The following is a 16,328-nucleotide window of genomic DNA, read 5'->3' as shown; positions in this document are numbered from 1 at the left end:
TGAAATAACCGTTAAATAATAATTATAATCGTTATATTGTTTGGAACACATATCAATTACAGCGTGAAAGCGGATATCAGACGACAGGACGTCCTAAATTCCGAGATTCGAGAATATAGCCTCTGGGTGTATTAGTTAATAAACCGTCTGCGGTTAATCTCAGAGAAGTAGATCTAATGGCGTATTTTTAGATCAAGTTCACTAGTACCAAAGTCTGCACTGTAACGACGATGTATGATTATTCATACTGCCCGCAGTGATTGAAGTCATTTTGGATGTTATCCACACTCATTTTGTATAAATATACTTGTTCCACATTCCAGTTTAAACAAACATATAAAAAGAAGCAGGGAAATTCTTTGACTGGACTATCCCACGTAAATTGTGAAACAGGTTTATAGTAAACATAACCTGATTTTCACATCTTTCTTCAATAAATGAAGGAAATGTTCTTTCTAACAAAACTAAATAGTAAAACCATTGTAGTTAAAAATAGAGTTACTACAAAATAATTGGTAGCTTTTACAGTATGAGTTTTCACATTTTGCATAATTTTTTTAAAGCTAAAATTTGCCCCAATACTTCTAAAAGATTGTATGTCCTAAAGTTTCTTCTTCATAGCTTGGCTTCCAAGTCAAGGTAAACTATCTCTAGAAGGCTTTATACGTTTTTATTTTTTATATGCATATGCTGCAAGTTTAAATGATACTTTTGACGTTATTAAGAAATAAAGCCTCAAAATTTTCTTCCAACACCTTCTAGGACAGCAGATATTAGATAACACAACTAATTTGGTTAATGGATTTTAAACATATTTTGCTTTTTCATTTACCTGAAGTAAAAGCACACTAAACTAAAGTGGTTTTGCATTTACTTTCAAAAAAATTATATTAGGAAGCTTTTATTCAGTAGTGAATGTATTCAATTATTAAGTTAGGTAATAGCTCAAGTTGCACATTGACCTTTGGGTTAACAACCATATAATATAATATAATAGACTTAACGGTGCATTATGGACTGTAAATTGAGTAAGTAATTTGAAAATACACTATTTTAGGTTGAAAACAAGTCTATTAAGTTTATTTGTAGACTGACAAACTAACGGGTGTTTTAGTCAATACTTGACAAGACAGTGTTTGTGACGTCAATGTGTAAGAATTAGGTAATTAATTACTATCACCGTATACTACGTAGCTATTTGCTTTTATTTGCTCTGGAAAACTGGAATAAAATCATTAATATTATGTCTATTAAACTATCTAATAAAAACACTTGAAACCATATTCCTGGACAAAAAATTTGAGAAAAATATCATCTAAAGGAAGATTTTAAGTGGTTTCAGGCACTTATTTTAGACGGTAATTTGAGGAATCCACTTTAAATAATTATTGTTTTTCCTTATTGTCCCAGATAAAGTTGGTGAGATTGTTAGAACACATCAGATAAATAATCTGAACTGGTGAGCAAATAAATGTGATTTCCTTTAATAAAGAAACATTTTACAGTTATTTATTAAATTATTATCAATTAACCGGTTTATACAGGAGGTAATGACATACCTATAACAAATCAGGGGAGATTCAAAATTTATTTTCCTACGACTAATTGGAATTACATACCAAAGTTCATATTAATATTTTTGATACTTCCATGTTTACATACTAGTTTTGACACATAAAAAACGTTGAAAATGTCAGCTGTCAGCTTGTCACCCAAGGCACGCCGAGAAAATGGCTGTAATTGGTCTATTTCATTCAAATTGCCTGTGATTGGGTTGTTTTATAATTCACAGCTATAGGATTATCTATAAGATTTTCTAAAAAAAATCTACTCTATTAACCACGAGGGGTAGACCGCCGATAATTTTGTGTACATCAAAATGCCTTTTTGCATACAAAATACCTTGAAATGCCTTTAAAATACCTCACAATGCTTCTATTATTGCTCAAAATGCCTTATAGTGATAATGCCTTAAAACTGCCTAAAATGCCTTAAACTGCCTTGAAATACATCAAAATGCCTTTAAATTATTTAAACTGCCTCAGGTTACCTTCAAATGTTTACACATTATTTGTGGCATTCTTAAATTTTGTTATAAGTCCCCGTATTGAGATAATGATAAATTTTGATGAAATACACCCTTGAAATTAATTTTTTATGGTCACGTGACACGTTTTTAGGTTAGATTAAGTAGCATGTCTGCTTTTACAATTTGTACATGACTTTTGACTATTGTCAAAATGTCGATAAAGATTAATGATTCAATAAAAATGACCAAATTTTAAAGACCCAAAAGCTTAAAATTCATTTTTTTTAAAGGTCACGTGACAGTTTTTGGGTTAGGTTAGGTGAAACGTAAAGGTTTTACAAAATTTTTGACACTTGATTTGACTTTGTGCCGAAAGCTTCAAATTGATTTTCTAAGGTCAAAAGACCTTAGAAATATTATAAAGACCTTAGAAATATATTTTTTGTACGGTTGCCTGAAATTACGGTTTATATTTTGACGTTTGCACGAATCTTCTAACTGTCATAGTAACCAAGTTAGCACGTGTCTTATGAAGACACTTATCATTTAAAAGAAACTGTTGAAAAATTAATAATTTAAATTTAGACAGTAGTAAAAAATAGTAAGAACTAGGTCACGTGACTTGATAATTCAATTTTTGAGCTTGCAATATTGTAAAGGCCAGTTAACAGTTGTAAAAACTTAAATTGGAAAACGTTACGTGACGTTGAAAATGCAATTCTGCATGTTCTTGCAACACTGTAAAGGCTAGTTGATATCTGTCAAAATTAGTCACGTGATCTTTAAAATGTGGTTTAAAATTTAAAAATTTGGTAAATAAAATTTAGACCGTTGTAAATGCTGAAATTGCAAGAGACATATCACGTGACTTTGATTATGCCATTTTAGAGCTTGCAACACTGTCCAAGCCAACTGACACCTATCAAAAACAGTCACGTGACTTTAAAATGTAATTTAAATGTTCATCATTTGTTAAATTTAATTTAGACAGTTGTAAAAGCTGAAATTGTAAAATACACGTTACGTGACGTAAATAATACAATTTTGAGCTTACATCACTGTAAAAGCCAGTTGACACCTGTCAATACCAGTCACGTGACCTTAAAAATGTAGTTTAAATGTTGAAAAATTGGTAAATTATTATAATAATTTGTAATGAATATTGTTTCAACTCAATATCATGTAACAAAGGTTTTACCATAATAATTACATGTGCCTATGCTGTTTGTTCAATTTTCATTCAATTTTGTTATATTGATACACTACATTCTGAAATATACAGACAATGCCTCAAAATACTCTCAAATGCCTTATAAATATCTCAAAATGCCTCGTAACATCTCACAATGCTTCGTAATAATGGAAAAGTGCCTCATAATACCTCGAATTAACCATTTTGAGTTGTATTCAACATACAGAGTGTCCTGTAAATATACCGACAAATTTTCAGTTTACGGTTGACTTTCGGGGTCTTACACAAACTTCAGAGCAACATTTTACGTGAAAAAAGGAAATAAATAAAATAAAATGTTTCTACATGTTTTTTTAATATGTATACAAAAGTATCGATTCTTGAGTAGAGAAGTATTTAATGTATCAAATCTAGACATGTCCCAATTGATCTTGATACACAGTTTTCTTCAGAAGTTTGCTTTTTACAATTCCATCCTGTATAATTACATTTTCCGCCCACTAAACGCTAGATTAAAACGACAACATTAATCTGTTACAATAGTAATTCCCAATGGGCGTGGAGTTTAAATAAATTTTTTATTAAGGTCACAATTTGTGCTATCTCATAAATAATTCAGATCCCGCATTTCCAGTCGCCAGACGACGTTTCGAATAACTCGGCTTTTGTTAGTTCCCCGTGGAATTTTTGCTTGGAGAGGGGCTATAAAGATTATATGGGTTGATTTATACAATGGCAATAAAAATGACGTATACGCTGTTATTGTTTGACTAACTCTTTACTTCACTGATAAATACCCGTCTAAGTCAGATTAAGTCTAGTAGAGTTAATGATCTTATCGGATAAATTAGTTTGATGCGATTATTCTGGAAAAAATACAGCTCCTCATGATATAGGTACTCTGTCTATTCACCGGATATACTCACCAGAATTATTCATTAATTTAAATGTAACTGAAAACAAATAAGATTTATGAATTTCCATAATGTGGTGATAACCCTTAGTACTGGTCACTGGTCCAATACTGATAAACTATTATTTTTAAGAGATTAACCGTCAGCGACCTTCCTTAACCACATTTCACTTTCACAGTTTTTCATAACAATTATACCGCAGTTACCGTAACTCTTCTTACAAAATGTCGCCCGACTTAATGAAGTTCGTTAAACTTTGATTTACCTTGTTTATTGATTTGTAATTTGTTTTTTCTGTTGCAGGCCCCCCTCGGTCCCTCCACCAAGATGCTGCTACAGGGTAACCGAGGTGGGAGGTTCATTACCAAAGTCATCACCTTGGGTGCTATTTGGGCCTTAATCATCTACACTGCATTGCAGTTCAGGTCAATCAAACTTGATGTTCCTATGCCACACTTGAATAGTCGATACCTCCTTCAAAAAAGGTAAGGTAACATCGAAAAAATATGAATTAATACTAGGTGTCCCATAACGTACGTGAGAATCGAAAATAATACACTGATTCTGTCACTTGTCTAGTATGGTGGCTGAAATGTGTTCAAATCTTAAAGAGTAAAAAACATAGTAAATTAAGAGGAAACCAGAGAAGAAAAAATCAGTCTGAAACTAAACGATTGGATTTGCAATAACCACACAACTAACACAGAAAAATTGAAAATTAACCCCATAAAATGGTTTCAAAGGTTGTGGAATAACCCCTTGAAGTGTAGTTTAGATTTCCAGGATAAATATAAATAGCTTTTGCCATGTAACTCAATTTCCACTATTGCACCGTAGAGACAGTTTTATTTCTCCATCCCTTTTCAAATATGTAAAGGATTTTGTCTGACCTACCTAGTTATTCTCAACGGTCAGATAAACTGTTATTTCAAGGTTTACGAGTCATTTTTCACTCATGTCGAATAAATGCTTCATCTTGAAAACAAATTAAAAGCATATGTAATGATAAAGCATATGATCGGTATTACCATGTCACCAAATTATCAACCGGAAATCCCATCTACTAATTAACACCATTATGTCAGGTTGATTTGCGCATATTAATAGATCAAGGTAAAGAAAAAGTTACGTACGCCAAATATGCTCGTGTGTTTACTGAATTGGATTGGTGTAAATGAAAGTGACTACTTTCTGATTAGTACTAGTTTATTGATTATTTTTCAGACTGGATACACTAACAAGACATGATTCGACGACAGAAGCAACAGATATGGAACCATCAGTGGACAAAAGTCCCTCCCTGTCTGAGGAGAGCCTTATCAAAGATATACAAGAACGATTGCCGAATCTGCCCATAGTTTATTGGAACGAGCACAAGAACCAGCCAATGGGGATGAACAACAGCTGTGCACGGTAATTTTTGTTGATTCTGCTGACCTAAAACGCATGTTATTTGCTCGCTTTACTAGCAACAATAGAACGGTAAACAATTACAAATTAATCAGACCAATTGCGACTAGTTTACTATCAACGATAATAGGTTTTAAGTAGGTAAATACGTAACAATGCACAACAAGCAATTTTAATTTGGGGGAATGTGTGTTTTGCATTTACAACTTTTAGACTTTGATGTGGAGCAATTAGAGAGAGGAAATTTATTTTTTACTACTTAGCAAAATTTTCTGAATAATTGCATTAAAAGTCAAAATAAAATGGGGTGACGTTTTTGAATGTGACTTTTGCTTCTTTATTTGTCACAACTAAACAATTATTATACAGACATTTTGTGTAAAGCTAATTTTAGCAAAATTGCTTAGAGGTAGGCAAAGTGTGGTTCTAGCAAGTCAGCAACGTGGAAACAGCTTGACGACGAACATTTATTGTATCTCTGCTACTATTTGTCGCCTTGGTGTGACAATTGGGAAGGCTATTTAGTTACTTTTACCTGACAAAGTTAGGTTCATCTTGGAGTGCCTAAGTGAATAAAAATCATTCTTTGTGGGAAGAAAGGTTATCAAAACAGCACAGAAAATAAAGAAGCTGACTTTCTGCTTACGAAAGTAGAAAATATAGTTAGTTGATAGTTATGTAGCGTGAGTGGACATATTCTGCCCTCCACCGCGACCGCAAGTCTATTGTGGCTCACACATAAGTTAAAGCTCATCCAGAATACTCGACTCCCTGAGGAACCGAATAACTGCTCTGGATGAGAGGCTGTCCAGGTCTCCTGGGCGTACATCCGCCCGTTCAAATATGGAAGACCTGGAGTGGAGTTGGCCAGAGGTTCTTCCTCTTCCATACACCAGCGGCATTCGGCGTCTTCCGCCAGGCCTATCCGGTGCATGTGAGTCCTTAGATGATAGTGACCGGTGTACAGCGCCGTCACTGCACTCAGGTGTAGTCTGCTGAGTGGCAGGAGATTATTGGTCCTGTTCTTAGAGGGCCCCCTAATAAACTCCTTGGAGTGAGCCAACCTTGTAGTTCTCAGCCATAGGTCGGAGTGTTCCTGATAACACCACTCCGTGATGCTTTTCTTTGCTTCACCGTGCGCCATTCCAAGTGCCGGTTCTGGGCCGATGTAGGCCGCCTCCGAACCTAGCTTAGCCAGTTCGTCGGCTTTGGCATTCCCTGTGAAGTCGGAGTGACCCGGAATCCACATCAGGGTAACGCTGTTGGATCTTCCAAGAGTGTTAAGGACTTCATGACAGCCCAGGACCGCCTTTGACACAAAGCGACCTGAAGAGAGGACACGAACAGCGGGCTCACTGTCTGTGAAGATTTTTATCGATTTCCGTAGGGGGGTTTTTATTCATCATCTCCCTAGAGCAGATCTTGATGGAGTAGAGTTCAGCCTGCAGGACCGTCGGTGTTTGTCCCAGTCCCTCAGTCAGACAGACCCCCACCTTGGCACAGAAAGCCGTCCGTAAACCAGCAGATATCTGCTCGGAGTAGGTCATCAGCCCGTTCTGCCCATTCCACTCTCGATGGTACGAGGGTCCTGCAGCAGAAATCGCTGGCAGCCGTGCCCGGCAAAACATCGGAGGGCTTAGCAAAGAACTCGCGATTTTATTAATACCATAAGTCAGTTAGAAAAAAGATAAATTAAGAAAACAGCAAGAGCTGACTCAACTGCTAATTGAGAACACAATTAGAAATAAAACGAGAAATCTTTTGATCTGATGGGAAGCTGTAGAAGGAGCTAGACAACATGACCTACATGGTAAAATAGGTAGAAACTACTTAGTAGATTAATAATTGTAAACTGAGAAAAGAGGATTGATTCGTTATGTGTTAAATGTTGTAACTGTATGAACATATGCAGGTTTCAGAAGCTCATTTCTATTTTTTTGGGTGGAATAGGTGGTACTCCTTCTTCTTTTGTATATTGTTTACAAGTGGTTGAAGCATCACATTATCTCTTCTTGCTTTCTTATTTGAAAAATCAGAAGAATAGTAGGAAAATGTGTAATGAGTATGGATGGATGCTTTCCACTTTCAAATATAATATTTTATAATATATATATTCTTATAAGAATATCGTGTAATTAACAAATATTATTCGTCAAAAGATTAAGGGTGATTATGAAATATATCAAAACTCTTTTAACTCTACTCAATGCTTATATTGATTTTATTTTTTTACAGATTTCCAAGTATTTTGGACATCGAATTCAACAACAACTACTGGCAAACCTTGCACACATCCAACGGGACTTTCCACTTATTCGGCGCTTATCTGGATAAACGGAAAAACAACCGTTTAGGGCCAACGGTGCGCGTTTTAGGGATGATCGACCGTATCGAGCCGACTGTGATAACCCACTGTCAGTTCTGGTTTGACGGTAAAAAGGAGCCTGTGATAACCAAAAGTTTCGAGTATAAATACGTTTGGTAAGCACATCGTATAAATTCGCAACCAAACAACAACCAATTTTTTTTTAGGTATAAAAAATGGGGTAATTATAAGCAGGGCATCTTCCAGCCCTATTTGATCGCCTGCGTCATCCCTCAGGCGTACAATTCGAAAGTGCCACAGTCGATTTCTCTAGTCGAAAAACCTTGTGATAATGCTACTAATAACGTTAGGGTGATCTACGATGCGCCATCTAAGAAAAAGGATTTTGCAGTCTGTGTTAAGGTAACTGTTTTTTTAAGTAATCTTATCATTTAAAAAGAGCGGTTCAACCAGTTGTATCAGACAAAGATTTATTTTGATCGGTTGCAATTATGTGGTTTTTAAGGTGTGGTGTCCTTCACCTGGTGTTAATCAAAAGCTGTTTATGGAAAAAAACTTCTTTGATATCAAGCCAAAAGTAAATGGCATTTAACTGGCTTGGAGCAGTTTTTATTTATAATCTGCGGTGTTTTTTTTGTTAGTGGACCAATAAACTGAAAATAGATTTTGCTGTTTAGAGCAGCAATAAATGCACAGTGTTTTTACCTGATTAATTAAAAAGTCACCTGACACCAATTCAGGTTATGCTATACATTCAATATTCTATAGTCTGTTCAGTGACTTCTTCTGTTGCGTCATAATCACCAACAAAAAACGCATGTCGATGATTAACAGTGATATGGATTGATTGCTAAAATGATCATAGCTTTAAATTATAACTTAAGCCAGGAGCTACAATAAATTATATAGTATATGACCGTCCAACCAATCAATGTAATATACCAACAATTAAACAACTTTAAAAGTTTAGAACACTTGGTAGAGGCTTCTGGTTATTTCTAGAAGGTTTGCAATACTATCTAGAGAGCTCTGACACTTTCAAAATGGTCCTAGAGGCCTCTGGCAATTTAAAATAGTTATGGGAAGGTTTATGATACTTATAGAAGACTCTAGCACACTTTTTAGAAGGTTCTCAGTAGCATTTAGACGTCTCTGACACCTTTAAAATGGCCAAAAGTAATTCTGGCAATTTAAGTCAAGCAAGTTTTTAATCCCACTTTTTATTTGAGTCTATGAAAAGTCTTGATATAAAAGCAAAAATACAGAACAAAATACAAATAAAAAAAGTGTTAGTAAAGTGATCAAAGCTTTACAGATTTGCAAGGATGTTAACTAGAAACGAAAGGTTATATCAAACCACAAATCTAATAGCAAAATATGAAAATAAGTTTTAGGGACTTACATGAATATTTTGATATTGTTGATAACTATTTTACTAGTGTGGTGGTCACTCAATTATTATCGCACTAAACTGATAAAATCGCTCATTACCTAACTCAAGATGAGCTATGTAATGATTCATCATGCTAGAAGTAGATAAAACATATACACCATCTGTTGTTAGTATTTTGGCACAATTCACAAGCAACATACTTTCAAATATTAATTGTAGTTTCCATTATTCAAATTCAAAGTTTTTTTTAAGAATACTTGAACTTGTTGACTAAGCTCTCAGGATAAAATGCAAATGGTGTAAGTATACAAAGTTTGAGAAAATGATGTTTTGAGCAAAGAAAAAAGTGAAAACAGTAATGGGATTTTATTTTACACCAAAAGGACAAATTGAAAAGGATCATGTTGCATTAATAAGTTAACTTTCTATAATGAGATATTAAGGAGGAACAAATGGCAAATTCTTAGGGTCTTCTTCAAAATTGTCATTTCCACTCTATCTAAAAATTGTATTCCTATTCAGTTGAGCAGAAGCTGAACTAAATGAAGCTGTATAGTTGCAATCAGAATAGAACAGCTTCTATTTGGTTTCAACTGTAGCTTATATAGATTTAGATTTCAATATCCTGGTACTCTGGTACTCATTTGAACATTTAACCAACATGCTAGTGTGGAAATTTGTTCAAAGCATTAAATATTATCTTAATCATGTAATCTAACTATTTCGACATTACAAACAAGGGCTGAACTATTCTAACCCTATTCCACACATGATCACAATATCGGAACTTTTAATCCATCTATAATTAAACTACCTTGACGATCCAATGTAGGAACAACCCCTAAATGCTGATATTAGCACAATGTTTGACTGAAAGAACCCCTTTTCTATACAAAATTGAAATTTACTGTGGAAGTAGCGATTAGTTACAGAATTCCCCCTTTTGATTGTATTATATTAGTTGGTTGAAACAGAAAGGTGAAACACTTAAACAAGCTGGTATGAGAAACGATGATGTTTGATTATACCAAAGTTTTTTATGAGTGGAAAATGTCTAAATCCTACCTGAAAAAATAGTAAAACAGGTAAAGTGAATTACCAAAATACCTATATATTTTTGAAACTCAAACTCGTATTCAAATCAAGATTGCTTATAAAGATTCAGGTATATTTACTTTACTACTACTTAGTTTATTTTTTGATCTAAAATGATGTGTTACTTTTTTGTTATGCGCAACTTGATAGAATCATGTTAGAAAGAAGACTTTGCTCAACTTCAATAGCTATGTAAAGCTCTTGGGCTTTTGGAAACGTTACTGCTGGCGTTTGAAGGTTTTAATGGGAGAACTAGAAACCTTTGAAAATGTCGAAACAGCTAAAAACCTGGATCAATCATTAAAAAAAATTGTCTAAATGAAAAAACATACCTATATCAAGAATATTTTTAAAAACTTACATAAAAGCACTTTGAAGGTATTGTGTGGTGTTGCAAAAATTGGGCACTTAAAACTTATACAGAATTGTAAGAAAACTGTAAACTAAAGTCACACAAATCTGTAAACCAACTGAAGATGTAGATAACGCCTAAAGTACAGAAATGATGATAAAAAGCTACTTTGAGGCCTCTTAAAAACTGTGCATACAAAGGTCTTAAACCAGTACATCAACTGAAAGCTTGAATAAATCTTTCAAAAGCTTCTTTGGCAAAACACCACAACAATACATTTAAAAACTTTTAAAATGCTATGAAAGGGAGTTGTGATATGTTTGCAATAAGTTAATATACAAGCATTTTAACTAAAAGCAAGCAAAACATTAAGGGTGGGTCAAATTAGAAGCTCTGAGAAAGTCTTTCATGGAGTTTTGAGTTAGCTAAAAACTCACTTAAGTTCAAAATGTCAAGAAACTTAGAACAGGCAAGTTTGTGTTTACATTTACAATTTTATCCCTAAAACTTAATTAGTAAACCTGTGACTCATCCAAAAATTTTTTAGGGGCTGGACTTCTTACACGAGGACCTATCAGTGAGGCTTGTGGAATGGATTGAGCTTCTCAACCTTTTGGGAGCTGACAAAATCTTCATGTACCAATTACAAGTCCACCCTAACATAACTAAAGTATTAGACCACTATCAGAGGGAAGGCAAGGTAATAATCTATTTAGAAATAAAATTTAAATCAACTCTCATAGTAGTTTTGTTATTTTACTTTATCTTGTTCTAATTATGTTGGAAACAATAAACTCAAAATTCTTCCAGGTTCATGTGACTCCAATAACGTTGGCGGGAATCCTCCCCAACGCCCCCGCTCTCCAACATTACTTCCTCTCCAAGAAAACTAACCACAAACGACAAAACGAGCTGATACCCTACAACGATTGTTTCTACAAAAACATGTACAAGTACAAGTACATTGCTCTTCTGGATATTGATGAAGTGATAATGCCTTTAGAGGGCTCCACTTGGAAAGAATTGATGGACAAAGTGTTGCCGAAAGCACGGAAAATCAACAGTGAAGAAAGGGCTTCGTATAATGTACGGAATGTTTATTTCCTGGATGATTTAATCCACGATCATGGGTAAGTTGATTAAATTATTAAAGTACAATACATAATTAACAAAAAATAGAGTCGAATATCTCGGAAATGGTTAGAGTTGCGTAAATTTTGCCATAAATGTTCAGAATGCTTTTTTGTACCTAACGTTGGTTTCAAGAGTACTGGTAGAATGCTAGTTTCAAATCGAACAACATTTGTTTTTGAACACCCTGTATACGTTTAATCTATAATTAATAATTAAAGAGCAGTTTAAGACAAACATTTTATTACGTTTCCTAAATTCAAAAAATAACCGAGATAATTTTTAATACCATTTTTTAAAAAAAGTCGAATATCTCGGAAACAGTTACGAAAATTTTGGAAGATGTGTAATGTTCAGAATGCTTTTTTGCACTTAAGAAACTGGGTTTACACTAGTTTCAGATACTGAGAACGAGGGAAATATGATCAATACTGGCAGAACGTTACTTTCAAATTCAACACCTTTTATTTTTGTTTCTTATACAGCCTGTATAAGTTCAATTGTTGTGCGGTTTACGGAAGGTGAAAGAGCAGTTTAAGACAAACATTTTGAGTTTTTTACGGTCGCTGAAACAACAACAATGGCGGAAATACGGAATGTTAAAAATGTTGTACAAAATTTTCAGAGAAAAGTGGAATGTCCCGGAAACGGTTAAAGTTACGAACATTTTTTGCAAGAGACCAAAAATGTTTAGAATACTACTGTACTGTTACAGTTTGATTTGTTGTACACCCTGTATATTTAAAGTAAAAGCATTTTGTTCATATGACCAAATGTGTGATTTAATCTTATTGTAGGTGGTTTAAAGAAATACCGAGATACATGCACATGCTGCAGCACGTCTACAGAACCAAAAACTTTACCAAACCAGGACAGTATGTCAAATGCTTCCACAATACGGAAAAAGTCTTGACACTGCACAACCACTTTCCATTAAGCTGTCTTGGTAGTGGATGCACGTCGTACCCCATTGAGACCACTGATGCGCAGCTACAGCACTATAGGTAAGTCTATCTTCTATACAAAAGATCAAAGTAAACTAGGATAACGTCAGAACGTCAGAAGAAGAAAAACTGTAGTGTTGGTACAGTGTAGAAAAAGACTATTGTACACAATTGGCTAAAATTAGCAAACCAGTCTTGAAATAGCAATACCACGCATTTTGACTATAGAAAATTTCCAAATTGCAACATGACAAATTCTGGCACCAAAACATGAAAATGGGTAATGGAAAGTCCATATGTGCAGTATTTGCGTAAACCACAGCATTGTCTGTAGTTTCTGATTGGTCAAGAAAAAGCAGTCAGCTGCAAGCTGCTTTTTCTGACCAATCACAAACTATACACACAAATGCCGCACATGTGAACTTCTCATACAATACTAAAAACTGCATTTTCACAGTTCTGTCAAAATTATGCTTAAAATGGTAACATTGCAAGATATGAGCGACAGAACTAGAGAATAAATAACGCAAATTGACTTAAATTGGCAAAGTAGTTGCAACAACGCAAATTTTGTCCAGAAAACTAGGACGTTCTGATAAAAGTTCTCTGCTGTTTAAAAATGCTGTTTTAAATGCTTCGTTTTCGAGATACAGGAAGTTAAAGTTTTAATATCAATTAGGACATGTTCCAAATTGTTTGAGATTTGTTTTTATAAAACTATTTATGACAGTAAATTTAAAATGTTTTTTAAACATTACACGAAAATGTAACTCATTTCTTTGTGTGGTAATTTTTTTGATTAAAATTTGGGAGACTGTTAAAAATTGTGAGTCAATAATACGTCATCACAATTTAATTTGATTTTTACAGTATACGCAGAAGCATAACTTTTCTACTATTTCCAGGGCTGACTGTGTAAAAACTCTGAAAAAAACCTGCGAAGAATTCAGGAAAACTTCAGTCATGGACACAACAATCTGGAAGTTTAAGGAACCTCTAATTCATAGGGTGAGTTCCACATTGAAGACTTTAGGGTTCTTCAATAATGCCAACAACGTCGAGATTGTAAATAATAGTATTAGAAAAAGGTAACCTAGTTTCTAAGGTTGGTAGACCTGTTTTTATAGTGAGTTCCTTTTTACTTGGTTGCCTAAGGCCTTTATGTATATTGTGATATTTCCTTTTTTGTCATATAATTAGAGGAATCAGTGCCTTTTGCGGTAACGTTAAAGCCTTGTGCACAAGATTGTGCCTTTTTTGACTCTAAATGCATTGCTCAAATTATTTAAATTAAGTGAAAAAATGCATTTTTAACGAGTCTGCACTGGGCAAATTTAAGGATTTTCTTTTGCTCAAACAAGTCATAACTCAAGCCATTTTTTTCGTTGTAAATATTTATTTGACTGCTTATTTTAAACCCATTTTAGTTTTAATACAAAAAAATCGATCGTTGAGTGTGTAAATAAATAGTTTTTGTTGCTGCACCCAACGGAAACTATTTGTATAGTGGAATAGTGTAAACAAATTGTACCAGGCGTCTTGATCATTTTTTTGAGACGCTGGGTACACTTTTTTAGGGTGTACATACAGGGTTGAGGTAGGTTAAGCTGTAATTGAGACCATTTGGAAGTAATTGTAAGCGTTTTTAGACCAGTTTATTGTACACTTTATTTTCTACATCAATGAAAATAAATTACTGATCATTTATTCTGGACTTTTGTGTGTTTTAATGATCCCAATTCGGAGGAGGAGGTAAATTTTAGTTATCCCTGATATACTTACCTCATTAGCAATATTATCAAAAAAAAGTATATTATGTATATCATTATGTGAGTATATTACGAGAGCAGACAAATTAATTCACGTAAAGTGAAAGACTACTACACTATCACTACTGTTTATTAGGAAAATTAAGAATTATTAGGAGTAATTAAGATTTACTTTCAAAAGTTTTCTTGACAATTGGCAAATGCGTAAAATATTAGGAGCAACTAAAATGTATCTCCCCGCGTACAATCTACTCTTCTGATAATATGCTCGATTTTCTGTAAAAATTGTGTTTTTCTATCAGGGACACAGAAGTAGTAGGAGGTAAATTTAGCTTTCCTGACAATTGGCGAATGAAGCAAGTATCAGGAATAACCAAATGCTAGGAGTAACTAAACTTTACTTCTTCACATTTATGCTCTCTTGATAACATGCTCGATTTTCTGTAAAAATTGTGTTTTTCTATCAGAAACACAGAAGTAGTAGGAGGTAAATTTAGCTTTCTTGACAATTGGCGAATGAAGCAAGTATCAGGAATAAGCAAATGCTAGGAGTAACTAAACTTTACTTCACGTTTATGCTCTGCTGATAACATGCTCGGTTTTCTGTACAAGTTGTGTTTTTCTATCAGGGACACAGAAGTAGTAGGAGGTAAATTTGGCTTTCTTGACAATTGGCGAATGAAGCAAGTATCAGGAATAAGCAAATGCTAAGAGTAACTAAACTTTACTTCACGTTTCTGCTCTCCTGATAACATGCTCGGTTTTCTGTAAAAATTGTGTTTTTCTATCAGGAACACAGAAGTAGGAGGTAAATTTAGCTTTCCTGACAATTGACGATTGAAGCAAGTATCAGGAATAACCAAATGCTAGGAGTAACTACTTCTTCACATTTCTGCTCTCCTGATAACATGCTCGGTTTTCTGTAAAAATTGGATTTTTATCAGGAGCACAGACGTAGCAAGAGGTATTTGAAAAAGGGGTAATAAAAACAACTGTGTTTCTAAGAGCATTTTGATTTGTACTAAAATAATTGTTTACATTAATATAACGAATAGCAACTAAAACAATAAACACAATAATAGAATTTTAGTACGAAATAAATTATGGAAAGAAACTTAAAAATCAGATTTCTTTTCAAAGTGTATATTTTTGTTTGCATCTATTTTAGGGCTATCTTCAGCACCCTGTACATCAGTGGCAGAACATCAGAAACATGGATATTATTAGGAAATACATTAAATAACACATTTAATCCAATGAAAATTTATTCAATAATACCAGTTTTATGACATAATTAAAATAATGGTAAACAGTAAATTAAAATCATTGCCAAGTCATAAAAATGTCACTTAAATTACTTTCGTGGTCCATTATATTAAAAGTACACTTATTTAAGATATTTTTCAACAATTTTTCAAAAAAATCACCCTTTAGTTTAAATTCACTTAAGGTTTGCTGAAGGATAATAGCAATAGAGGTATAAGACCTAACAATGTTTAAATCAAAATTTTGTTTCCTTGTATTTGTGTTGTTTTTATTGTAACCAGAAAAACCCTTTTTTAGGACACTCCAACAATATTGTTAAATTTTTGAATACATTTATTGACCACCCTGTAAACGACACACTTTTCCCAATCACTGTATCATAAACAGGCAATTTTCATATCTACGAAAAGTATAATTTAGCGATTAACCTGACATAAACGCACCTTCAGAAGATTTTGAACAGGAAACGTGTAATTACCAGTCCACATTGTTAAAGAGTATCTCAAC

The 16,328-nt window shown here is 33.8% G+C and overlaps 1 protein-coding gene and 1 long non-coding RNA gene across 4 annotated transcripts in view; one reads left to right on the top strand and one right to left on the bottom strand.

The window, feature by feature from the left end:
• LOC145726695 (uncharacterized) overlaps positions 1 to 14,500 on the top strand; it is a 35,489-nt gene extending 20,989 nt beyond the window's left edge. For all 3 annotated transcript variants that reach the window (XM_081975909.1, XM_081975911.1, XM_081975910.1), the window contains exons 2-9: positions 4,439 to 4,620; positions 5,360 to 5,548; positions 7,781 to 8,026; positions 8,078 to 8,273; positions 11,259 to 11,411; positions 11,522 to 11,841; positions 12,640 to 12,846; positions 13,692 to 14,500. In XM_081975909.1, coding sequence (XP_081832035.1) covers positions 4,439 to 4,620; positions 5,360 to 5,548; positions 7,781 to 8,026; positions 8,078 to 8,273; positions 11,259 to 11,411; positions 11,522 to 11,841; positions 12,640 to 12,846; positions 13,692 to 13,878 — 1,680 coding nt within the window. In that variant the 3' untranslated portion in view covers positions 13,879 to 14,500. The remainder of the gene's footprint in view (positions 1 to 4,438; positions 4,621 to 5,359; positions 5,549 to 7,780; positions 8,027 to 8,077; positions 8,274 to 11,258; positions 11,412 to 11,521; positions 11,842 to 12,639; positions 12,847 to 13,691) is intronic.
• LOC145726704 (uncharacterized) lies at positions 5,324 to 5,766 on the bottom strand. The gene is made up of 2 exons (XR_014177644.1): positions 5,630 to 5,766; positions 5,324 to 5,572 (listed from the first exon to the last, which is right to left on the bottom strand). It is a non-coding gene; the product is annotated as an uncharacterized LOC145726704 (long non-coding RNA).
• Positions 14,501 to 16,328: the final 1,828 nt, after the last annotated feature.

Source organism: Ips typographus, linkage group LG3 (genome assembly GCF_016097725.1).
Source record: "Ips typographus isolate SLU linkage group LG3, UJ_Ityp_2.0, whole genome shotgun sequence".
In the NCBI taxonomy this organism is placed as follows: Eukaryota; Metazoa; Arthropoda; class Insecta; order Coleoptera; family Curculionidae; genus Ips; species Ips typographus.
The sequence above is the reverse complement of the archived record's forward strand: the minus strand, read 5'-3'. Positions and strand labels throughout refer to the sequence as shown.